The sequence below is a fragment of the Doryrhamphus excisus genome, linkage group LG20 (genome assembly GCF_037039965.1).
Source record: "Doryrhamphus excisus strain RoL-2023G ecotype Guam linkage group LG20, RoL_Dexc_Guam_v1.1, whole genome shotgun sequence".
Classification (NCBI taxonomy): domain Eukaryota; kingdom Metazoa; phylum Chordata; class Actinopteri; order Syngnathiformes; family Syngnathidae; genus Doryrhamphus; species Doryrhamphus excisus.
The window spans coordinates 8,730,557-8,755,472 of NC_136376.1; the positions used below are offsets into that span (position 1 = coordinate 8,730,557).

The following is a 24,916-nucleotide window of genomic DNA, read 5'->3' on the forward strand; positions in this document are numbered from 1 at the left end:
ACAAAACATCAACAGACATCTCCTCTACAAGTGAAGAAGACTCATCCGACAACTCTGCTCTGTGACGTCACCTCAACCTAATATCGACTTCAAGAATGACAATCTTGCTCCTACCATCCCAAGCGGCTTTGTCTTAGAACCGTATGAAGCTGAAACTCTTCTTCTTACATGTTGATCATCGAGTTTAAATGCCTGGACCGGCCAGCCTGCTCGAGAGTGCCAGACTCATTCGTCATTCGCCACCTGGGGGAGTGGATTTGGCCATGATCCAGGTTCATCTTATCAGGAGTGATGTGTTCTAATCTGACAGGCAATGAGATGGACGCCTATGCAGCTGCTACCACTTGGGACATGCCTCCTGCTCGGCTCTAAAAATATTCCAGGAGTATGCAGAACTAATATTTGGAGTCATGGAGCATCAACTGAGCCCCCAACTATTCAATAAAACTTGTATTTTATTAATATATCGATTAATTAAAATAATTGTGTTTGTTTGACTGACTACACTGCAATCAGCAGTATATGCAGTATATACAATTATTTGAAAACGTAGTGGTGCAACATCATTATCTGACAGATAGTAATGGTAATGGTTTTATTTCATTTGAACATGCATCAGAATGCATCACATAATCAGTTCACAGTTCCACATGTCCAAAAGGAGTAGGAAGAAGCAAAGCTTATTAAATCCTACCCCTCCATCTGGTACTTTTACAATCAGTAACTGTTACATTTGTTCACTTCCTGCTTTCCATAATACAGTTTAAGGTTTAGTTTTGTTTTTTTTTTAATATTGCACCTCGTACCGAAGTACAAGGTGATATGAGCATCCAATGACATAATGGGTACCATAGTAAGTGTCAATATAGTGATATGTATAGCACATCATGACTGGTTCAAGACTCTTCATCCTTGTATTTAGCAAACATCAACTGCTTGTATTGTTTCTTGAATTGGCTCATCGTTGTGCATTGTTTGAGGGTCTTACTCAATCCATTCCATAGTTTGATTCCACATACTGAAATGCTATGGCTTTTTTACGTAGTCCTAGCATATAAGTGTTTCAAATTTTCAAATTTAGTTCTTCCCTGAGATCATACTTCTCCTCTCTTGTAAAGAAGTATTGGATGACATTTTTAGGTAATTGGTTATTTTTAGCCTTATGCATTATTTTAGCTGTTTGAAGATGAACTATATCAGCAAGTTTAAGTATTTGTGATTTTAGAAATAAGGAGTTAGTATGTTCTCTGTAGGCGGCATTATGAATTATCCTTACTGACCTTTTTTTGCAGTACATTTAGCGAGTGAAGATTGCTTTTATAGTTATTACCCCAGATAGACTGTCTTGAAAAGGTCTTAACAATTTCCTCCCTCTGAATTGCTATCCATATCTGCACCAACGTTCAACACAATAATGCTTGTAACAATTCCTACCACTACTCCGACACTTATATATCTTCATTTTAATTCTGATTAATTCTCATTATCAAAGTCACATCCTGCATGTCATCTCTGGTCCACATAGCAAATGCATGCTGAAAATAGAATGAAAGTCATAACAAAGTGTCATCCAATACGCTTGTGGCTCCAAAGTCAGACAAAAACAATGCAGGTATTGAAACAGGTTGTGAAGACGTTTCTTGTGTTTTGTGACGTCAGCTGATAGTGTTAGTAGGTTAACAGCTGGCTACTTCTGACTCGGCCCTGATTCAGCGTAACAAATGAGTTCAACAACGGAGAACATGTGCTACTTTTCAGCGACACACTGTAAAACATGGTTGAGCTTTTTTTTGACAACGCTTTGAAACGCTCATGAAAAAAGGAGAGTGTCTTTTTGACATGTGTAATTTCCATGCTTTTGCATATAAAACAATATGGCAGACCAAATCTTCCCCTGGCGTTGACTTTGACCTGTGATCGAGATCTTTGAGGTTTTTGTCGAGTTGAATAAATCACAGCCATGAGATTATGCACTTCACTTGTGCCAGCCGAAGCATATACACCAACAATCGCCATGACAACCAGGCTATTTACAGTTCCATGTGTGTTCTAGCCCTACCTCCTTTTCGCTCTTAACACACTGATGTGTTTTAACATAAAAAGAGTCTACGGTTTGTGCCTTAAACCTCCAAAGTTAGAGGCAGGATGCTGGAAGGAAGCTGTGCCAAATGGCATTTCAAGCATGTTGGAAAAGTGTGTGTAATTTCCACTCCTTATCGCCTTCTGTCACCCCATCTTTACTTGTCCCACCCCTCAATCCATCTGGTGAGGTCAGCAGAGTGTAAGGGTTACCTCCAGACCATCTGTTAAGTCCACCTGGAGGTACTTAAACAAGGACACAATATACAAACACACAACTTTCAAACTAACTCACCCAAATTTCCGCCGTGAAGGTATTCTAACTTTAGGGCTTTCTAAGTGATGGAAAAGCTGCTGTCAGAATTCCGGCTGCAATTCCAATACACCAGAGGCACTTCGCAAAGTGTGTCCCGGTCTCCCCTCGCCACTCTGTCTCTGAGGCAGTCATGCACGCTCAGCACATAGCACATGCTCAAGTGTTTGTCTCAACTCTGGCTTTTGTTCAACTGTCTGGTCTGTGCAAATGACTTCCAAGTACAAGAGGGCAGGCTGAGGCTGTACAGGCTGGGGAGGACATGCCTGCTGAGGGCGGGGTAAACACTCACAGTGGGGATTGTGAATTAGGGCGGTGGGGGTCACTTTCTTTCGACTATGGATTCTATATGAATTATTTAATACACTGTGGCGATGCAGTAGTGAAATGATTATGCATGAAAGGGCACACAATTTGACAACATATACAGAGGAGACGCATTTTCACTATGAGTGTCACTTTCAACAAGATAAAAACAGATATTTGTTTTCATATTCATGAGGCACAAACTACTGAAAAATAATCTCAATGGCTCTCATTGTCATCGTCTAATACACCCTGTTGCTATAGTTTCACTGCTGCAACCAAACAACAGCAATTTTAGCTATAATATTCCTTTTGAAAGAAAAATTGTATTAAAAAAATATGACATAGTAGTGTTCCCTCGCTACGTCGCGGTTCACATTTCAAGAATTTTTAAGTCCAATTATGTATGTTGTTTTTAACAGTATATGAATGTACATTGTGTTCTGCATCCTTGTTGTGTATTAGAGCAATTGATTAGTGCTCTGTTGTATGTGTTGGTTATTGTATTTACTACTGCTACCAGTAGAGGGTGTTGTATACACCACTTAGTCTCATGTGTTTATGCGCTTGTACAGCATATTAGGAAGAGCCTGTTCTGATAGAAAACCAATGGGTTCTGCGTCCTAATTGGCAGTAGACCATTGTCTTCTTTGTGCCGTTTCCTGTTGTGATCAATGGACACTAGCAAACGAGCTAACAGTGTGAGATGCTTGCTAACCGCCAATAAACAATAGAAGAAGAAGAAAAAGCTAATCGGCTAAATGAATGTTCGGTTCAAGGAATAGGACAAGGAGGAGGAAATACAGCAGATGCAATATGTTTTAAGAAGGATACAAAAACGTTACAGCCAAACGGCGCCAGGAGGCACAGTCAGAGGAGTGAAATACGCATGAATCACTGAATAATTTCTCGAGTCCAACCTTGTAGATTGCTCATTAAAATTAAAACAAAATTTTTGCTTAGTGTATAAAGTGTATGGTGAGGTGTTTTACAGCCTTAAAACATAATGTGGGCTATTTCGGGAACCTCTCACCCGCGATAACCAAGGGAACACTATACAATAGTTTTCCTGTTATGTAGCCTACCCATTGCCGGATTTTTTTTCATACTGTAAAGTCACATAATAACTATAAGTGCAGCCTAATCTATTGATCATACCTAACTTGCTCTGTTTGCGTTGACCTAATATTTATGACCCCGTCAGCAACAGAGACAGGACAAGTGTGCTCTGACTGACAAGCAACAAGTGCTACCTCTGGCATGTCACATGGCTGCTGTTATGAGAATAGTGAGGCAAGAGTCACTCAAAAAAAACAAGAGAGAAAAATAGTAGGGATGGTGATAAACATAATTCATCATTATCACATTATTTAGATTTAAATAGAACTGTTTAAACATTCCTACATTAAACAGTCAGCATAGGAATATGTTCTTGATTGTAACACTGTGCAAAACGTTATCCATACAATGAGACATATAAAGTAACAATGCATGCCTCAAAGATTTTTTAAAGCCATGCACCAAAGGGATTACCAAATTCCATACGGAAGGCCATGTGTAACAAGCAAGGCAAACATGTGCTACTGTGCAAAAAAATGTCCACTGAAATTCACCTTTTAATCTATCAGGCCTTCAAATATTCCATTAAAATATGTAAATGAATAAAATATATACATCCTCATCTACAGCCAATTCCGACTCGGATCCCTTTAATTATAACTAGTTTCTTAGTGGGAGTTTACAAAAATGTGACTTTCCATCCCCTTGTGTAAAGAAAGGCCTTATAGGGAGGCATGACTCCATTGTTTATTCTCACTGTATAAAATAGGTGTTAAGAATAACGATAACAAATGATTCATCAGGTATGTTTTGTAGCAAAACTACTTCTTCTATGAATGAAAGCTGTTGTTGCTATATGGGTCCAGTTTTAAACCATTTTATAGTAACACTTACCCAGATTCCTGCAGCACCTCACTAGGATCTTGGCCTGTTCTTGTGTTTTCCTCGGTTGGGTTTTCTTCAGGTTTCTCCTCAGGATGCTCAGTGTTTGTCTTCTTCTCTGGCTCTAGATGCTCTGTTGCCCTCTGAGCTTCATCTGACAATGCGTTCGTTGTGGGCTCAGAGAACTCAACTTTATTCTGGGTCAGATCTGCAGGTTTATCTTTGATTTTCACTGGTTCTTCCGACTCGGCTTGATGCACAGCAATCACTGGACTGATTTTTGGAACTGGATGCTCTTCAATGGACTCCTGTGTTTTTTCTTTAAATTTCTGAAATTCTGCAAGATCCGCTTCAGGTTGTAGCGTTGTGATAGCTTTATACTCCTGAGTGATCTGCTCTTGTCCCAGAGGAGCAGCTACCTCCTCAGTAGGAGTGACAAACTCTCGAGGAGACTCCAGAGATGGGAGGGGTCTGAGAAAACAATACAAGAGAAAAAGGGGGTTGGGAGAATAGTTTAGTTTTGCACCACATGTACAGGCAATGACTGACAAATGACAAACATGTGTGTTTGTCAAAGTACAGCAGAGTGGGATGTCTTTTTTTGTGTGTTTTACACAATTGCTGTATGTAAAAGTGTGTGTGTTGCATACAAGTGAGGGGAAGGGGAAAAAAAGCTTCATTCTAGTCGTGGAGCGATGTCACATCTGATGTCATCCTTTCAATATAAAGGGCTGCATTACTTCCATTAGGCCTCAACATCTGACCCAAGCGCCACTGCTCCCATCAACACAAAGTGCAGCAGTGTGCTTACCTCATTCATATTCATTGTCTTTGCCCAGTGGTGCTTTATTGTCGAAAAGTTCGATGCAACCATACAATAATCACTTCATTAGGTACACATTGCACATACGGTCTTTAATATCAAAATGCATGGCTTTGCAAAGATAATAATGGTCATTTTGTAAGAGTTATTCAGCAATGTGTTTATTGTGATTGCCCTGATTGCTTATCTTGGTAATGGTAATGGTTTTATTTCACTTGAACATGCATCAGATTACAATTGAGTGCATCCCATAATCAGTTCACAGTTCCACATGTCCAAAAGGAGTAGGAAGAAGCAAAGCTTATTAAATCCTACCCCTCCATCTGGTACTTTAAAAATCAGTAACTGTTACATTTGTTCACTTCCTGCTTTCCATCATACAGTTTAAGGTTTTTTTTTTGTTTGGTTTTTTTTTGTTGTTTTTTTAATAATGTACTTCGTACCGAAGTACGAGGTGATATGACCATCCAATGACATAATGGGTACCATAGTAAGTGTCAATATAGTGATATGTATAGCACATCATGACTGGTTCAAGACTCTTCATCCTTGTATTTAGCAAACATCAACTGCTTGTATTGTTTCTTGAATTGGCTCATCGTTGTGCATTGTTTGAGGGTCTTACTCAATCCATTCCATAGTTTGATTCCACATACTGAAATGCTATGGCTTTTTAACATAGTCCTAGCATATAAGTGTTTCAAATGTAGTTCTTCCCTGAGATCATATTTCTCCTCTCTTGTCGAAAAGTATTGGATGACATTTTTAGGTAATTGGTTATTTTTAGCCTTATGCATTATTTTAGCTGTTTGAAGATAAACTATATCAGCAAGTTTAAGTATTTGTGATTTTAGAAATAAGGAGTTAGTATGTTCTCTGTAGGCGGCATTATGAATTATCCTTACTGACCTTTTTTTCAGTACATTTAGCGAGTGAAGATTGCTTTTATAGTTATACCCCATAATTCCACACAATAAGTAAGATATGGAAGAACCAGAGCGCAATAAAGAGTGTGGAGTGATTTCTGATTGAGAACAAATTTTGCTTTGTTCAATACTGAAATATTTCTTGATTAGATAAGACTGTTTACTCTGTTTACTCTTTCACTATAAGAACTAAAAATCTATTAATTTTGCTTTTCACCATAACACAACACAGAAATTAGCTTAACACGTGTGGAAAATTATATTTGCTCTACCAATTATGAAGTCTTCTGGCACCTTCCAAGGGAGGCCAACCTATGACAAATACTGCTACAGAGTTTTCAATGCATGTACTGTATATGTGAATATAAGTCATTTATGTTCTGGAGTAAAACCACATTAACACATTTCAAACCCACTCATGCTCCTGTGTTTACCTGCTTATGTGAATTCTCTCTTGTTCACTCTGAGGGTCAGAAGTAGCTTCTCTGAGAGCTTGTATCCAGTTTGTATGCTGTTCTTGTGCCGTGGGTCCAAAAGTCGAGTTCTCGGACATATGTGAATACTCCAAGCTGCAGCCTGTGTTAGGTTGTGGCTGGTTGGTTGAGTCATTTTCCATATTTTTTAAGAGAATAATGTTGTTATCAGAAGGACAAGCAGCCGTTTCGGTGGTGCTTTCAGTTTGGTGTGAAACATCAGTTGATCCTGGGTCAGCGTCTTTGGGAAGCTCATCTTCGTCCATTGCTTTACTGTCTATTCCTTTTATCTCCCGTGTTCTCGCTGCCTGGAAACCATCATTTTCTTCATCTATAGTTGCATTGTTTCTCCCTGCAATCTCCTCAACATGAGGTCCTTTTATGGCCGTTTGTGTTACTGGAGCACTTTGTGCGGCTGAGCTTTTATTGGAGCATTGCAGCTCAAGAGACTCACATACTGCATCCGGAATTTTACACTCTTCAGTTTCACTATTGTGGGTTTTCCCAGTCTGAGCAGCACTGTGATCGGTTTTTACTGTACTGTATGTTTTGTCAAGCATCTTGCCATCCTGGTTGACACTTGGACAGGAGTCGGTATGAATGCTGTGACTATCGGTTGCGAGTTTTGTCAAAATAGAAAATCCCAAAGGTAAAATGTCATAATCCTCTGAGAAAGACTCTTCAGGAACAGTTCTTTCTCTAAAGGCCAAATGATTTCCTGTTAGGTCTGCAGAAGAATCTGATTGGTTGCTTTCTGGCTGACCTTTACTACCCAGACAATTCAGAAATTCATGGTCATGCATTAAATCATTTCCTGCTAACTCACAGTTTTTATTGTCACTCACCCTTTGCTGCAAAGTCATTCCTGTTTTCTCGAAAACACATTGTCCAATAGTGCCTCCAGGAACATTAATCTTGTCAACACCTGGAATGACCTTCTCCTTTTCAACTTTCTCTAGAGATTCCACTTTTTCAGTTGTACACTTGCTGTCACCACTTGCCAATAGAGTCTGCCCTTCTGATGTCTCTAAAGACCCACAGTCCTTGTCTACGAGTTCTATCATTGCAGAGGCTGCTTTACCATGGCTGCTCATCTTTCCTTCCTCTTCAAATGTCTCCACATGACCACATGTCAATCCATCTGTTGAAGACCTGACTCCCAAAGTTTGCTCCTGTTGCTGCTCTCGATGAGCTCCAATGCTTAGTTCAATATTTGAATAAGAATCCATTGATGCGTCCCTGTTGTCCTTGGACTCATCTGCCTCTGTTAGAGTCTTGTTAATATGCTGCATGGACATATCACGAAGTTCATACTCTTGTGTTTCCTTTTCGGCGTCTTTATCTGACTCTTTACTCGGTTGTGTAGGCGCATTTCCTGTATGTAGTTTGCTGCAGTCTTCTGTTTCCTTTTCGATATCAAGCTGAATATCTTTGTCGCTAGAAGTTTCGTTATCCATGTTCTGGTTGTATTCGATACTGCACATTTCGATTGTATCCCAAATCTCATTGGAAGGCATGTTTTTATCCTGAGTCGTTATATCATTCAAGACATTGTTTGCCAGTACACATTCAGCTCTCTCTGGTGATATTGTCATTGTATCATCAGATGGCAAAGAGGTAATAAACACATCAGCATCCATGCTATCCGCTTGTTTTGTTCCATCATTATTCTCTCTGGGATCCTCTGCTGAATAAGTAGCTGTATGTGTTTTATTCCCCAAGCTATCATCACAGTCAGGAAGAGCAACATCACATTCGTCAACCACCTCCAGGTGACTCAACATTGGGCCTGAAGGATGAAGCATCAACGGAGGATTACTGGCACTAACAGGAACAGGAATCGACTGCTCAGCGGCTTCAACCTCGGATGTTACTGACTCATCATTTATTAGCTCCACAGGTGTCTCCTTCCTAGATTCAATTGGATCAGTGCTAACTGCATGAGACGGTAGTTTATCAAGCTCGGTCGGAGGCTGACAGCTGAGGTCTCTGGGCTTTGTCTGAGAAGAGACTGGGCAGGTCAGCATCCCAGTTTCAGTTGAGAGCTGTTTGTCAGGTGACTCCGTAAAGACGTCATCAATAGGCTCACAGGGAACATCGCCGACAGCAGGCACACAACTTGAACTTTCGATTTCACTGACCACACAAACGTCACGTTTTATCCCCTCAGGATTGTCAGGTTTGCTTGGTTCTATGATGTCCATGCTAAGATCACACTTTTGTGTCACGTTCTCTTCCTCTTTTGTTGACACCTCATCAGGTTCTTGGTGCTCTGTTGTCTTGTCACTTTGTTCTGATGCCATATGAGTTGGTTCATCGAATGCAACTTCATTGTTTGGGAGTTCTACAGGTTCCTCTGTGTTTTTTGCTGGTTCAGTTGGAGCTATGGCTTTTTCTAGAAGGCCACCAAGTTCCGTATTAGTAGGATTTTTTTCTGTTGGTTTTGGAAGCGGTTTTGAGGTGTCTTCACCTGATGGTTTTATGTCAACATTCTGGGTATCCTCTACATCCAAGGGAATTGTCTTCTCTGGCTTTGGTGCATCTACTGAGCTTTGATTAGGTGTTTCATTCTTGATAGACGTCACCTCTGTGCAGGTTTCTGGATTCTTTAAGCTGAGGTAGTCTCGGAAAATGTAGCTGGCCTCAACAACAGGATGGTGTAAGCGCTCGTGAACCGTCAATGGAGGCAAAGAAGCACATCCCAAAGCTGGCATTGACATATTTCTCACCTCAACTATGGCGCTTCGGTCTTCTTTCACGTTGTCTGCAAATCGAACTCTGTTGCTTGTTCCACTTTTATCACATGTAGACTTACCCACACGATGAATCACGCTAATCTCATCTGCTTTCTCGGTGATACTTTCAGGATGCACCTGTTGATTGTTGATGTCTGAAGTCATGGAAGTCTCAGTGATGGCTGACTCTTCACAAAAGCTCCCCAAAGACAGTGGCTCTTTGGAATTCAGATTGTGTTGAACGCTTTCTCCGCCTGCTTTATTGCTTTGTTCGCTGTGAGGTGGTCGAGGTAAAAAAGCTGCAGTAAGCTCCTCTTCAGTGCACAGGTTCTCTGTGGCCGTAATGACCGTCTCGCCCCTGTACGGTGACTTCAGACATGACTCGGCAACATCGGTGGGAGGATGCATCTCCGTCTCAGCTGCCGACACCCCTCTAGCAGCCCCCTCCGGAAGGCTGAATGAACTACGCTCTGTTACTCCTCCTCCGTCCACTTCTGCAGCACTATCATTCAGATGATCAGCAGCGGTAAGTATCCCATGGGGTGAATTATTAAAATTGCTTTCAATCCAGAGTGTCTCCTTGTCTTTGTCGCCCTCTTCCGCTGGAGAGATCTCTGCTTCTGCATTGCTCGTCTCTCTCTGTCCTTTTGAACAACTCTCAGCCGCCGAAGTGTGTGGCATTTTGCTGTCGCAGCTTTCCTCACTAAGAGCCTTTGTGTCTTCGTTTGAGACGCCAAGTGAACCACAGACAGATGAGAGCTCGGAGGTACTATCCAGGAGTATTTTTCTCGATTTGATCCCTTCCAGATCTGTCTCTGTCTGTTCTTTCCCGATGCCTGCAACGGACTCAGCAGCTACTCCCTCCAATGAATCATGGCTCACGATTTCTCCCTCACTTTTTATCACTTCTCGCATCGTGGGTGTTGTTAGTGGCAACGCAGCAGCCTCCACGAAAGCATCTTCAATGGCCCTCTCAGTGCAACTCTCTCCCACACGAGCATGGATACTGGAAAACGAGCTGTCCAGTTTGTGTATCTGTGCTTCAGTTGTAACGTTATCGTCAAGTGCTTGTGTATCTGGCTCCTTATCTGGAATATTAGTTGTTACGTTTTGGTTATCAAACTGATTCAAGTGTGTGGGAACATAGTTAAATATAGATGAACAGGCTAAGTCCTGTTGGCTCAGAGGAGATGGTAGGGAGGTGTTGTCCAAAAAGACATCACATGGCTGCGATGCACCTGTCATTGTGTCTGAAACTTCACTGTGATTCCCCGTATTAATAAGTAGAAAAGCCTGTAATTCATTTTCAGCTTGTTTCACTGTCCTGCCCTCCGCTTCAGGCTCTTTGTTCTTCTCTGTTTTTTTCTTTTTCCTGTTCTTCTTTTTATCTCTTTTTTTTGCCCTTTTATTGTGCACAAGCTCACCACCCTGTGCAGACGTTGTTTGTGTGTCATCCTCAATGTGACTTTTTGTTCCTGTTTGTTGTTCTGAAAGCATTTCCTCGACAGATTTATTTTCAAAATAAAGTTCACTAGACTCAGATAATTGTTGAATAGAATCATTTATCTTTCGGTCAATTTCTTCAGAGACTGCATTAAAATCAGCACTTAGATCATGTTCCTCACTAAATACAGCATCCCCAGTCATTGCTGTTTCTGAAGTATTTGTTATTTTTTGATTTTGTGGCTCTTCTTTAATTGTTTCTACTGTTTCAGCTTGTGGATTTTTCTCCTGGTCCGCATTTGTTTTTATTGTATCACTGTCTGTCTCAGGATTGTCCGTCCCAAGTATGTAGTCCCTGAAACTAAACACAACTGTATCCATCTGCCTGCCTGCCGTTTCAGTGTTTCCATGTGTATTTTTGTTTATGAGGTTGCTATGTCCAGACTGGTCTCCAACTTGTGGTTGTGATGATGACTCATCATACTTTTTAACAGTTGCATTCCCAGTTTTCCTTTCCTCTTCATTGGCCGTTTCAGACTCTGTGCTGATGGGCTCTTTATGTTGAGGAATACCCAGTAAGACCATTTGTTCCTCACATTCCTGGAAGGCTTCCTGAAGCTCCTGATCGAGAAGCACGCACAGAGGAGGGGTCAAGGGTTGGCCATCTGGGTGAGGTGTGGCAGTGGGCTGAGGTGAGGGCGGGGCGGCTGTGAGGAGTTTGTCGGAGGTTTGAGGCCTGAGACGAGGGTAGGGTGACATAGTTACGAGTCGCAGGCAAACAGCTGGTCATTCCATGATGCCGCGCGGTGCCGCTTGCGGTAGACCAGAAGCCTCATGCTCAAGCACTGCATTCACACGTTATGGCAATCCTGATACGGTATCTGCATTCTGCTATCAAATGCCAGGCCAGCTGTTTCAAAGCAGTTGGTAGTCATTAACATGCGGATATATGCTTTTAGTGTGATGCTAGATGAAGTACACTTAGAAATGTTGCATAATGATGGTTATGTATAAGTATATATAACTTATATTGTATGTCACAAGATACAATGCATTACAAATTACACACGTACACTACACGTACACACACGTACACATTACTCACTAAGTTACTCACTGAAAACACTTTGATACAGCAAACTCAATAAGGCAAAGGTGTCTTTAACAGTCAGACCAGAGTCTTTTGGATGGGTGGGAACATAATCTGCACAGTACACACAAATCCTTTAATCACGACACCCCACTCAGTGGCAGTCATATGTCAGCACTATAGTGTATTTTCTAGTAAATAGGTTGCAATAAGTTGGCATAAGCAAGCTCATTTGTGCAAAATATTACTGTTAATATAATGTTATTGCATAAAGGTTTGTCCAGTACCCACTCTCAACCAAGATGCATAATTATCTTTCAGTAGTGGGGTCACAACAGCAATGAGACAAGCAGTCCCATTCAGTTTAGAAGAAAACAAACACTTAGCCAACATGGCAGAATGCAGTACACTCAATGTAATATTAATTCACCCAAGCATTAAAAGTAACTCCAAATCAGCTTGGAAGTACACACACACACACATACACAGCAAAGAAATTCATCACGATTCAAGTTAGATCTCTACATCACACCATGCATTGTGATTATATGCTTTATTCCAAAGTACTACCTGTTATCTAGGACTACTAATGGATGACTGACTTCCATATGATGCTGCAAGCCCGCCAGGAGGGCGTTCTCATGTTCACACACCCTAGTCTTTAATCTGATGACACATCCCAACACACACAGATAGAAAACAAATCAAGATTTATGTACCATGACTTCATATCTACTGCAGCTATGTCCCAGTAAACCATAAAGAATACTACTGAGAGGCTATTGTTAATATAATAATATATGACCACATTATGACCACTCATACAAAAGCTGTATCCAAAAGATTGCCTTTACAAAGAGGTATTAATACCAGGGGTGTCACATGATCTTATGTGATTAACACGTGACAAGACTTCTCGTTCAAAAAAATGCATTGGTTTCAGCACCTTGGCAAAGTCTCTTTGTCTCTGTGGGTGGAGGCGGGGCTGCTAGCATTCACACAGAGTGCAACATAACAGAAATTAAATTAGTAGATTGCAATATATCATCATATTTATTTATTCATTTTCTACCGCTTATCCTCCCAAAGGTTGCGGGGGTGCTGGAGCCTATCCCACACAGAGATGGCCGACATATTGTTTATAATTTATCATTCTTAAGAGTAACGTTAGCGGCATGGCGGTCGAGTGGTTAGCGCGCAGACCTCACAGCTAGGAGACTAGGGTTCAATTCCAATCTGTGTGGAGTTTGCATGTTCTCCCCGTGCATGCGTGGGTTTTCTCCGGGTACTCATGCTAGGTTAATTCATTCATTCATTCATTTTCTACCGCTTTTCCTCACGAGGAGGCTGGAGCCTATCCCAGCTGTCTTCGGGCGAGAGGCGGGGTACACCCTGGACTGGTCGCCAGCCAATCACAGGGCACATATAGACAAACAACCATTCACACTCACATTCATACCTATGGACAATTTGGAGTCGCCAATTAACCTAGCATGTTTTTGGAATGTGGGAGGAAACCGGAGTACCCGGAGAAAACCCACGCATGCACGGGGAGAACATGCAAACTCCACACAGAGATGGCCGAGGGTGGAATTGAACCCTGGTCTCCTAGCTGTGAGGTCTGCGCGCTAACCACTAGGCCGCCGTGCCGCCCGCTAGGTTAATTGGCAACTCCAAATTGTCCATAGGTATGAATGTGAGTGTGAATGGTTGTTTGTCTATATGTGCCCTGTGATTGGCTGGCGACCAGTCCAGGGTGTACCCCGCCTCTCGCCTAAAGACAGCTGGGATAGGCTCCAGCACCCCCTGCGACCCTCGTGAGGAAAAAGCGGTAGAAAATGAATGAAAAATAACGTTAAAATATCGTCTCGTTCCTCCTTCCATAGACGCTGTCTTGTCTATTGTCTAATCTTGTGAAATCTTGTGTGTTTATTATTATAGTTGTAGTATTCAGTATTCAATTTAGTATTACTCATTGTAGAGGTAGAAATGTTGCAGCATTTTCATTGGGTCTCCATATACTGATGACATAGACGTAGATGACATAACATTGTTGACAATAGCATAGTAGGTGGTTTGTTCAGTTTGTACACTTACACTAGGTGCACAGTGGTGTCATTTCACCATTATTATTCAAAATGAACTCAGGCGCCTTGATGTGCTATGTGTGGGTGTGTCCTGTAATAAAATCCTTTTTAAATGTGATCGCTATGGTGTAACCTGCATGTGTGTTTTTTTTCCACTTCACACTCACCCGAGTGAGGACTCCCAGATGTTGAGTTCACTGCTGAAGTCTAGATTGGGCAGCAGGTCATGAGGAAATTCCAGTTCCTCTTTGTCCTCATGGGCTTCTTCTGCAGCACCTCTGCTCTCCTCCACACCGGTGATGACTGGGACATCTGGGAGAACTGGTTGGGACAGTAAACTCTGTTGGCTGCTGGACGACGCAGTCAGGAGTACTTCAGCGTCCCTTTGGGGTAATTTCTCAGCGTGAGCTTCGGCCTGTGGAACACAAAAACACACCGGTGGTGAGCTGCAATAGAAAACCTATAAGGCTCCACAGCGCCCCCAACAGTCATGGAGTGTAATTTCTCTTTAAGCCACTGACAAGGATAACTTGCTGTACAGTTAGCTGTTGGATATATGATAACATCCCATGTTTTTTAAAGGAAAATGTTTGATTTATCAACAGTTCGCTTTTCGTCGTTAAAATAAAGTTTATTGAATACAGGGTCAGAAGCCAAATAAGCATATGAGTAATAGCCATAACGCTATCGCTAACACAACATTAGAGGCAATCCAATACAATGACAAGAATTAGCTTAGATATTGTACTCTAAGTAATAGTTGCTTTAATAACATTTATAATAAATAAAGTTAAAGCTGTGAAAAGCACTGACATAGCCCTAGCTGGCTAATTCCGTAAAATCTTTCACAAACAATGCTGTAATGTGAAACCGCGGTGTTGAAACTTGTTGTTACAGGAAATGTAAAAAGAAAAAAAAAACACCCGCCGAATTAAAGCTGAAAGTCAAACAAAGATGAGCAAATAACCCCACCCTCGTATTAAAATATACTGTATAATACAGGGTTGTATGTCACCTATAGACATGCACAGCAAATATTTAAAGATGACTGATACTTCTCCGTTTTTGCTTCTACTACAGCTTTAACATGCCATACAACCTTCTGCAGAAAATTGTTTTAATTAAATGAAATTTCAATAATTATAGTACCATCTTTTTTCCCCACCACTTTGCACTTTTCAAAGTAGTCCCGTGTCATTTTTTTTTACACCGAGGCAGCATAAAAGACAAACCAATCCAGTTAGGAAAATCCCTGACTTGACTGGATTCCATTTTAAATGTTGTTATTTTGGACGAAATAGCAAGGCCATCTATTTAAAGTCTTTTTAAACAGGCCATATAAAGGTCACCTAGCTGCAGCCTTACGCCACAACATTTGGCTATGTCACCATGTTAAAGCAACATTGCCAAAGGAAAGGTCAGACATAAACATTAAAGCAGATTATTATACCATTACCATATATCGTTGATATGTTTGTGTTCATAAACTTACCATTTCCTAAGTGTTGTTGCACAGGCGTTGAGTTGTTGTGTGTAAATATGCAGTACAGTTTAGGTGGAGCACAGTAAGCAATGAGGTGACTGGCCTCACCTGTATTTTTCTCACCACAACTATTTTTTGTTAGGTCTCATATGAGCTGTAAATGTAGCTTGTAGATTTGTATTATTTTAATTTTACTCCATGTGTCACATATGGCTGCAAAAACATGTATATTGTTGTATTGTTTTTAAATGCATATGTTCATTCACACTCATATCTATGGACAATTTAAAGTTACCAATCAATCTAAAATGCATATTTTGGGAACATAGGAAAAATCCCATGCACATGTGATGAGAATATGCAAATTCCACACAAAAACACCCAAACAAAGATTCTTACCCACAGCATCCTGTGTGGCCAACATGCTTGTTTTTAACATATTTTTACATACTTACCATCTACATTATGAATAAAATACTGATAATCTTTCTATTGTTGTTGATCATCTGCATTGTTAAGCTTAGTGTTATTATTAGTACTAGTAGTACTGTATTAGAGACAACATATAAAAACTGTTATATAAATACAATTCATATTTTTAGCATTATTTATGTATATATATATTACTCAGAATTTACAACATGATAATAAAACTACATGTATCACTGGCTCATTTTTTATTTTATATTTATTATTATATGTGGCTGCACGGCGGACAAGTAGTTTACGCGCAGGGCTCACAGCTAGGAGACCCGAGTTCAAGTCCACTGTCGGTCATCTCTGTGTGGCGTTTGAATGTTCTCCCCGTGCATGTGTGGGTTTTCTCCGGTTTCCTCCCACATTCCAAAAAAATGCTAGGTTAATTGGCGACTCCAAATTGTCCATAGGTATGAATGTGAGTGTGAATGGTTGTTTGTCTATATGTGCCCTGTGATTGGCTGACGACCAGTCCAGGATGTACCCTGCCTCTCGCCTGTGACCCTCGTGAGGATAAGCGGTAGAAAATGAAAATTATATGTTTTCAGAATTACTGTATGATTGATAAGTGATTCTTCCAAAATAGTAACTTTGTTAAATGAATACCTATGTACAGTAAGAGTGAGCTGTACATTTGTGCTATTAACTCAAGTGTCCAGTGAGTAAATACTACTGCTGTGCTAACTCTCCTCTTCCAGAAGCTAATGTCATAGTGGTAACTGTCCACTCAGCACTATGAGCGGTATAAACAAGGTTAGCAGACCTTTAAATTACAGTGTACTAAATAGCAATCATAGTTGGTGAGTGGTGCTATAATAGTAGTAGTCATTTTGGTTACTTATTAACATGATGTCAGATGTGTCAACACATCTGTGTTGTAAAGCAGAGGCAGGCCATCACTTGCACAGCAGACACTAACAGAACCATGACATCAAAACACACCACAGTACACACAATACAATATGTTGTACTCACTCACAATGTTGAAGGAAACTCTCTGGCTACCCCTCCACTGTACAGGTTGCCTGTGCGGGCCTGTGCCGGCTGTTTGGGAACACTAACATGCTGCAACACATGCAGGGCTCCTCTACTGTCCTTTGACCGAGAGTCAGAGCTCTTCCTCCTCCCCGCCTTCTCCTGCTTGCTGCTACCACCTCCCTCCTAGATTTCCATGCACCTCCTCAGGCTTTAACTGTGCTGGCGTGCGTGTTGGTAGTAGAAACACTGCTGCTGAATCACTTAGCTGGCAACAAGGAGGAGCCAGGAATTCCCGACTACTCCCTCCTGTTCCAGAATCTTCCCTCCCCCTTTTTTTCGGTGTCCCAGTCCCTCCCCTTCCACCTCTTCACCCTTCCGGCCCCTCCTAATGTTTGTGTCATGCGGTTGGATGCACTGACTGACAGTGGTGCTGCAGGTGAAGGCTAGGAAGTGGGCCAAGGGGCGGGGCTTGTGGTGACCTTCTAAGAGAGGATCAGGTTACACTGCAGGGGATTTAAGGGGGGGGGGCTTTTAGCACACTAATTCACACTAAGAATCTCTTTCTTGGTTGTCAGGATGTATACATCACCAGACTGACACGACAATAACATTTCCCACATGAATACACAACCAGTGTCAGGATACATTATATTTCCCAGGAGGAATGACGTATGAAATGTAAACAACATTATTGGCGCCCTCTATAGGTTGTACACATACTAGCATGCAACCTGTACACTGTATAATCCTTTGACATATGCTCAGTGACATATTGGCAGTTAGTTGCAAAGCCCCGCCCATTTCCCCCGGTAAGAACATTCTGGTTGATGGCTGTCATGTTTTTCAACCAATCTTGCTGAAATTTTGCAGACACGTGCTAGTCAAACTACTAAAGGTGCGTACGAGAAACGTTTTTAAATATTGTCTGTATTATTGATAGTACACTACATTGCGATAAAATAATACTGTGATAAATTATCCTGTTATGGGATTCTTTAGAAGAGAATTGTAGAATATTTACATAGTTTTTAATAAATATAGAAGGTGTTATGATTGTATTATATTTTGATTGTATATCACTACACAATTTGAGGGGTATTTTGAGATTTCTAATATTGTGAAGAGTCCTAAAATGTATCTTTCATACACACAAGATTATTAGTAGTCTTTTTCCTCTTGCAGAAAACACAGTTTATATACAGTAGTACCTCCAGGGGGTCGCTGTGATTTTCTTGGGGTGGAAACAGAACAACGTGTTCGGGAGCGCCCTCTTCCGGCTGTAATTATAAATTGCAATTACTGGTTCAAGAAAACATGCTGTCATTGCATAGTTAGTAGTAATATTCCTTAATTATCAATGTTTTTCAATATATATCATAACTACACTATACCAAATCTGACTGTCAAGTGTGGCCTCAACTCTTTAAGATTCCCATTTACGTTAATCTCTTTAAAATAAGTCAAATGAGTCAAACATGGTAATGGTTATATAGCTTCAACAAGATACAGACGGGTATACAAAAGAAGTACAATTTTACATTTTGATGTTCCACAAGCAGCCAAAACATCCGAGCCTCGCTTGGTAAGCGCTGTTATGTTAAAAGGGGACATTATTTATATAAATACATAAAATGTTGGTATTATTATTGTTGAGATATATATAAGTAGCAACTAGCATTAGAGCAATTGTGTTTCTTCTTACCAAAGCCTCAGTCGTGCTGCTCTCGTTCCCCATCTCCTATCAGGCTGAGTGACTCAAGGACCCTCCAGGCCTTCCAGACTCAACACAGAGAGACACAAAATGTGCAGTGGAGCTGAGGTCTTTCAGTGGACTCCTTCTCCACAGGATTAGAGCAGCAGACAGAGAATGGTAAGTATGTATGTATGTACATGTATGTTGTTTAAGAGATTAGAAACTTGTGATGCAGTGCCTCACACTATGCAGGTTCAAAGTGCAGCCTTAAACACCCTTAATATGAGTTAAAAGCCAAACATTATAAAAATAAATAAATAGATTTGGAAAGCAGGAAGTGAACAAATATAACAGTTACTGATTGTAAAAGTACCAAATGGAGGGGTAGGATTTAATAAGCTTTGCTTCTTCCTACTCCTTTTGGACATGTGGAACTGTGAACTGATTATGTGATGCATTCAATTGTAATCTGATGCATGTTCAAATGAAATAAAACCATTACTATTATATGTTTTATCATAGTTAGTTACTGTTTTGGTTTGAAGTGGCATAGAACTACACTCAATCATGCAGAGAGTAGGCTTATTCTAATTCTAATTTGTGTTATTTAATCTTAACACACCACAGCAAAACACAATAATTGATATTCAGTAAGCTGTAGAAATAACACTAAAACTTCAATAACATATGCATTATACATAATACATCAGACATTGTTTTGCATTGGTATATCTGTGCAGCGTAATACCACAGGGAGACCATTTGTGCAGGGCTGATACTGTTCAAAGTACGCTTGCACAATTAGAAAGCACTGACCTGAATATGCATTTTATAAATAGATAAATGTGCCTTGGACTGTGCTGTTTGTCTGTTTTCCCCCTGTTTTTCAGACCACTGCTGTCCAAGCTGTTTAATATGATCCAAAATAACACAATAATGAGCATATTCCTAAACTACCTAACTGATAGCGTCATCGTCATATTTTTACAAGGAGTATTTTGGATAACCATTAGATGCTGTGGCCAGTGTGTTTAAATGTAATAGGAAAATTATAATGTGTGTTTTGTGCTGTGTTTACTGTGGCATGGCAACAGTTCTCCACTCTACCCAGCCTTGCTGTTTGGATGAAAGGGATGTAATTTCAACCTCTCAAGCCGTAATTGTGTGCCTACTTTAAGTAGTGGTTGCATTTCGGGGGGCTTTCTTGCACAGTACGTAAAGAACATAGTATTAAATAGTATAATACAAGTCATCATTAACCACTATTCAACAACCTGAGACCTAAACATGGAGTTTGGTATTTACTGCCCTATGTGTGACACCTCTGATTACGCAACTATAACACATCTATTAATAACAACATTCTTATAAAAGTGTATGCACCGTATATTATATTAAAGATTAGCATCACATTATCACTATTTACCTTCACATCTCATCAAAATGAATGACCAACAAGCAAAAAGCAACACTCACCACAGCTAAGAAGAGAAAGTCATTCTCCCTCAAGCTCCTTCTAGTCTGTTTACAGTCTGACTGAAGTTGTCTCCTCTACTGTGTTTCTATTCTTGCATTGCACGTGGAGTGAGTAGGTGGGGACTGGGTGCTAAAAAGGGGGGCTGATAGGTGGTCCGAGGTGAATGCTGAAGGGGTGGACAGTGAGGAGACAGTACAGGAGGGAGGGAGGGAGGGGACCGAACCCAAGCTGAGGAGGCCGTAACTTCTCAAAGTGCAAGTAAGAGGTCGCCTCCTTTAGACACAGAGTGGGACGTCGTACTTGGGATTTGATGCACTTTAGCCTCTGATTCATTCAGTGCAGTACAAAGTCTCGGGACACACATTTTATTGAATCAATTAATCTACAATGTGGTTCTTTGATTGTCATTATAAATCAAATATGCAAATGCAACAAAAAAAACACAAACCCCAAAACATCTGCATGAAGTCAGCCAGGCTACCATGGGCATCAGACCTGAGGGACTTCCGTTTTTAAGGACACTGAGCAGAAGAAAGTTGGTGGAATGAAACATACATTTCTTTCGTCTTTTATACTGTAAAGTATAACACCCATTTGTCAATTGTTTAACAAAGAAAATGTGCATATTCATTGTGCCAACTTTCTTCTGGGCCTCACAAGACAAACATATCAACTCATCAACTAGGTCTGATCTATGCAACCTACAGTTCCCCACCTGTAGCTTTCCATCATTACTGTGTCCAAATATTCATTTTAGTCTTTGGCAGTATGGATTTTTCCATGCAGTATGTTTTCAACAGACATCAGTCAATGTGTTTATCCTTATTCATTATCAGTGAGGAACCTCCATTCTCCAGCTGCCTTCCCATCTTTCATCCTCTCCCATTTCCCTCAGGATTCCCCACATCTGATCTCGCCCTTCCTCCAACGTAACAACAGTGTCTGCTATTTAAAACACCACACTTGAGCACCATTTATTATCTGCTATCTGCACAGATATTAATGGTATACACGTCACTCCATTACCTGTCTGTGTGAAATTCCGATGCAGCCCCCCATCCTGTATTCCATGTCCTCCCCCGGTGAAGTGACTCTGGCACTACAAGGCTGGCAGAGGACCCTCCTGCAGAACTGCATCCTTGTTCAGTCACAGCATCGCAGAGGCAGCGAGATATTTACTGACTATGAAACGCACTGCATTGCATTCCCTATACGGTGCATTCTTTCAAGGCACCATTATGTAAAAAAATAAATACATCTACATTACGCAAGAAATCCTACCTAATTAAATGAACGTGAGATGGTAAGTAATGCTTTCCAGCTTTGGGTGTATCTCATCCAGGGATGCGCACAGAAAGGCGCAGCATTGGAGGGAAAATACACAGGAAGAGGAAGATAGACAGTAAGAGTCAGGAGGCAGAAAATGGGTGCCTGTCCCTTTAAATCGGTCACGAGACAAGAAAATGATGACGGCAGTACATCCTCATGGAACGCAGTAGATCTCTGTGGTGGCACTGACTTACCTTTTTTTAAATCTTGTGCTGCAAATTTATAACAGGTTGTTCACCAAGAGAATAGCAGGAACAGGAAGAGAATGATTCACTATTTTATTTTCAAATTAAAAGGGACTGCAGAGTCCTCTTTGTATTTTTTTTAACCAAAACAAAAAGACCACCACCGGTTAGCATAAGTTACCGATAATGGTTTAAAGAACAGATTGGCCAAAAATGTCTTTTTTTTTTTTTTACAATGTAATAATTAGTGCACAAAAGAATTATATACAGTTGTGGTTTAAAGAACAGATTGTACAAAAAATTTTCACAATTTATTAAAGTGCATAAAAGTCATAGAAACAACTACAACTATTCTGCAAATATAACAAAAGTTTGGTGCGAACCTAAAAAATTTAAATAAAAAATCAGGTATTTTTAAATATTTGTGCATCTCAATTATCCAAGAATTTATCCCAAAACTGTATACTGTTGAAAGTCTGAAAGTAAGTCTACCCCATTCACATTAAATCAAAACAGATTCAATGTTTTGATAATTTTCCTTGTCTTTTATTATTGAAAATACTAAAAACATAAAGTAAAACACTTAAAGGATATTTGGGATTTTTTTGGACATCCCCACCAGAAGTGCATCAACGGTGACTTACCCCAATTACACGGAACCACCTAAGTAATGATTTTGGCTTCTCAAAACCATACCAGTTCAAAAGAGTCATACATTTGCATCACAAAATTGCCTTCTCAAAAGAAGATCAGACCTCACAATGGCACAGCGTTACTTTCTCTCCCGCCCTAGCACAGCATGTCCATTGATACGTATGTATTCCACAGAGTAGACATGCACAGTCTTCACCTGCTGTGGTGAAGAAATACCTAAAAAAAAAAAAAAAAAGTGAGGCCAATCACCGAGTCTCTGTGTTTATTTTAGGTGGAATCATGGCTTCTGTGATGTCGAAGGCATCTACAAGCTCCTGGAAGAGAAAAAGATCACGATCAAGAACAGTGTCTGGCTCAAGATGTGCGTGATAGCTGCAAACAAACATTATAGGAGGTATTGTGTTGCATCAGGCCAAGACGTGTTCACCTTCCATGACTTTGGGCTGATAGAAATAATGCACTGATTTTGTCTGCTTGATCCTCCAGCTTCCATTTCCATCTCTTCTACAGGAGCTGAAACACAACAAGAAAATAACCTAGTAATGTACAGTACATAAGATAAATTATTCTTTTTGAAAATGAGACAAATCAGTAGTATGGACTTACCGATACAAGGCAACTTGGAACTATCCAAACACATCTGTGCCAAACCATCCTGTAACCCAAGAAAACGTCAGTACAAACAAGCAGGCTTATGTTTCAATGCTTCTACAAAATCAAACTCACCCTGATAAGGAAAGACGTGTGGAAAATGTTTTCTACTGTCCGTGAAAATGAGTTGGGGTCAATAACAAACTCGTAATATGATATTGGCGACGATGCTGTGATTAAAGAAGAGTTGTGGTATACAAGCAAAATATATTTACACAAGGATAAGGTGGTCTGCTTTAAAACTCACGATCGTCTTGATGGTAACTCTTCAAGCAGGCCAGGATCCTTTCCACCTCTTTCTCTGTGGCCTCTTGCTGGGACTCTTCCATTTTTTTCAGCTGGCAATGCAATACATACACAACATGGACATCTTCCACAGCTAAAGACATCCTGTACTGTACGTCATGCAAGTAGTGGTAATGGTAAAAATAAAACCAACATATAATAGTAGACAATTGAAAATGCCTAAAGTCACTTCTTAAGATTTTTTAAAAGAGTGCTTTGTAGCTACCTGAGTGGGCATGATCCTTTTTGCTTCCGCACTGGGCGCCTTCCTTTGTCTTTCTATCCTTTGCTTCGGAGGCGGTGGCTCAGCATGGAATGAACCCATCCTGTTAAATTCAAGATGGAAGCTTGTGATAATGAAAACATACTACATCAAAGAGTACCATCAGTGAACTGTTGCAACACTTACATGTAGTGGAAGGTGGGCGCCGTCAAAAAACAGCTCTCTGCTCTCTGGGCCAATCGGTGCCAGGCGTCGCTGGGCAGGTAGCCTTCCACTTGATCTCTTTCCTGCTCTTCCCTCCCATTTTCAAGACGGTTGAGACCCATAAAGGACAGCTATAGACAGCAAGAGATTCCTTTTACCGTAAATTCCAATAACAAGCTGCATGTGTCCAAGTCATAAAATGGCATATTGTGGCATGCACGACTCTGTGAGGACCAGTCAGCTCTCTGACAGGAGCTAATCATTCATTCATTCATTTATTCATTTTCTACCGCTTTTTCCTCATGAGGGTCACGCAGGGTGCTGGAGCCTATCCCAGCTGTCTTCGGGTGAGAGGCGGGGTACACCCTGGACTGGTCGCCAGCCAATCACAGGGCACATATAGACAAACAACCATTCACACTCACATTCATACCTATGGGCAATTTGGAGTCGTCAATTAACCTAGCATGTTTTTGGAATGTGGGAGGAAACCGGAGTACCCGGAGAAAACCCACACATGCACGGGGAGAACATGCAAACTCCACACAGAGATGGCCGAGTGTGGAATTGAACCCTGGTCTTCTAGCTGTTAGGTCTACGCGCTAACCACTTGCCCACAGTGCCGCCCCAGAGCTAATCATAAGCTATGAAAAAAAATTACGATGAGCTTGTCAACACATTGGAAATTGCAGGAGGTCATTACTCAATTTAATCTGACTCACAGTATCATCTTACAAACATTAAATTCATGACACAGCAACTTAACACTCAACATTAAACCTCAGAAATATAGAAGAAGTAACCAATTAGTTTGATATGAAACAAGGCCAATATTTTCACGTTTTCCCATAATGCATTCCGTTTGAGGAAAAACATTTCAGTGGAGGAGCATAGAGAATAGTGGCTGCTTCTGTACACCAGAGGAAGCCAGATATAAATAAATGAACAAATAATCGCTCACCAGATGCTCAGCAAAAGCACTGGCGTCAAAAGCAGTGCCCTCAGCGACCAGCTGGCTGGCCTTCTCCTGCCCCAGGTCTGTGGCCACAACGAGGAACTTG

General features: G+C 40.8%; 1 protein-coding gene and 1 long non-coding RNA gene across 14 annotated transcripts in view; one reads left to right on the forward strand and one right to left on the reverse strand.

The window, feature by feature from the left end:
- tacc2 (transforming, acidic coiled-coil containing protein 2) overlaps positions 1-22,739 on the reverse strand; it is a 46,883-nt gene extending 24,144 nt beyond the window's left edge. For 7 of the 13 annotated variants that reach the window (XM_078799357.1, XM_078799352.1, XM_058059227.2 and 4 more), the window contains exons 1-6: positions 21,351-22,739; positions 18,363-18,431; positions 14,384-14,631; positions 12,700-12,795; positions 6,823-11,775; positions 4,652-5,110 (exon numbers count right to left, since the gene is read on the reverse strand). In XM_078799357.1, the coding sequence (XP_078655483.1) occupies positions 4,652-5,110; positions 6,823-11,775; positions 12,700-12,795; positions 14,384-14,631; positions 18,363-18,431; positions 21,351-21,461 (5,936 nt within the window). In that variant the 5' untranslated portion in view covers positions 21,462-22,739. Of the gene's footprint in view, positions 1-4,651; positions 5,111-6,822; positions 11,776-12,699; positions 12,796-14,383; positions 14,632-17,151; positions 17,431-18,362; positions 18,432-18,856; positions 19,001-21,350 lie in introns of those variants that run through there. The other 6 variants (XM_078799354.1, XM_078799356.1, XM_078799355.1 and 3 more) reach the window with 6 other exon arrangements.
- LOC131108285 (uncharacterized) lies at positions 17,961-22,890 on the forward strand. The gene is made up of 3 exons (XR_009120443.2): positions 17,961-18,049; positions 18,900-19,024; positions 22,764-22,890. It is a non-coding gene; the product is annotated as an uncharacterized LOC131108285 (long non-coding RNA).
- Positions 22,891-24,916: the final 2,026 nt, after the last annotated feature.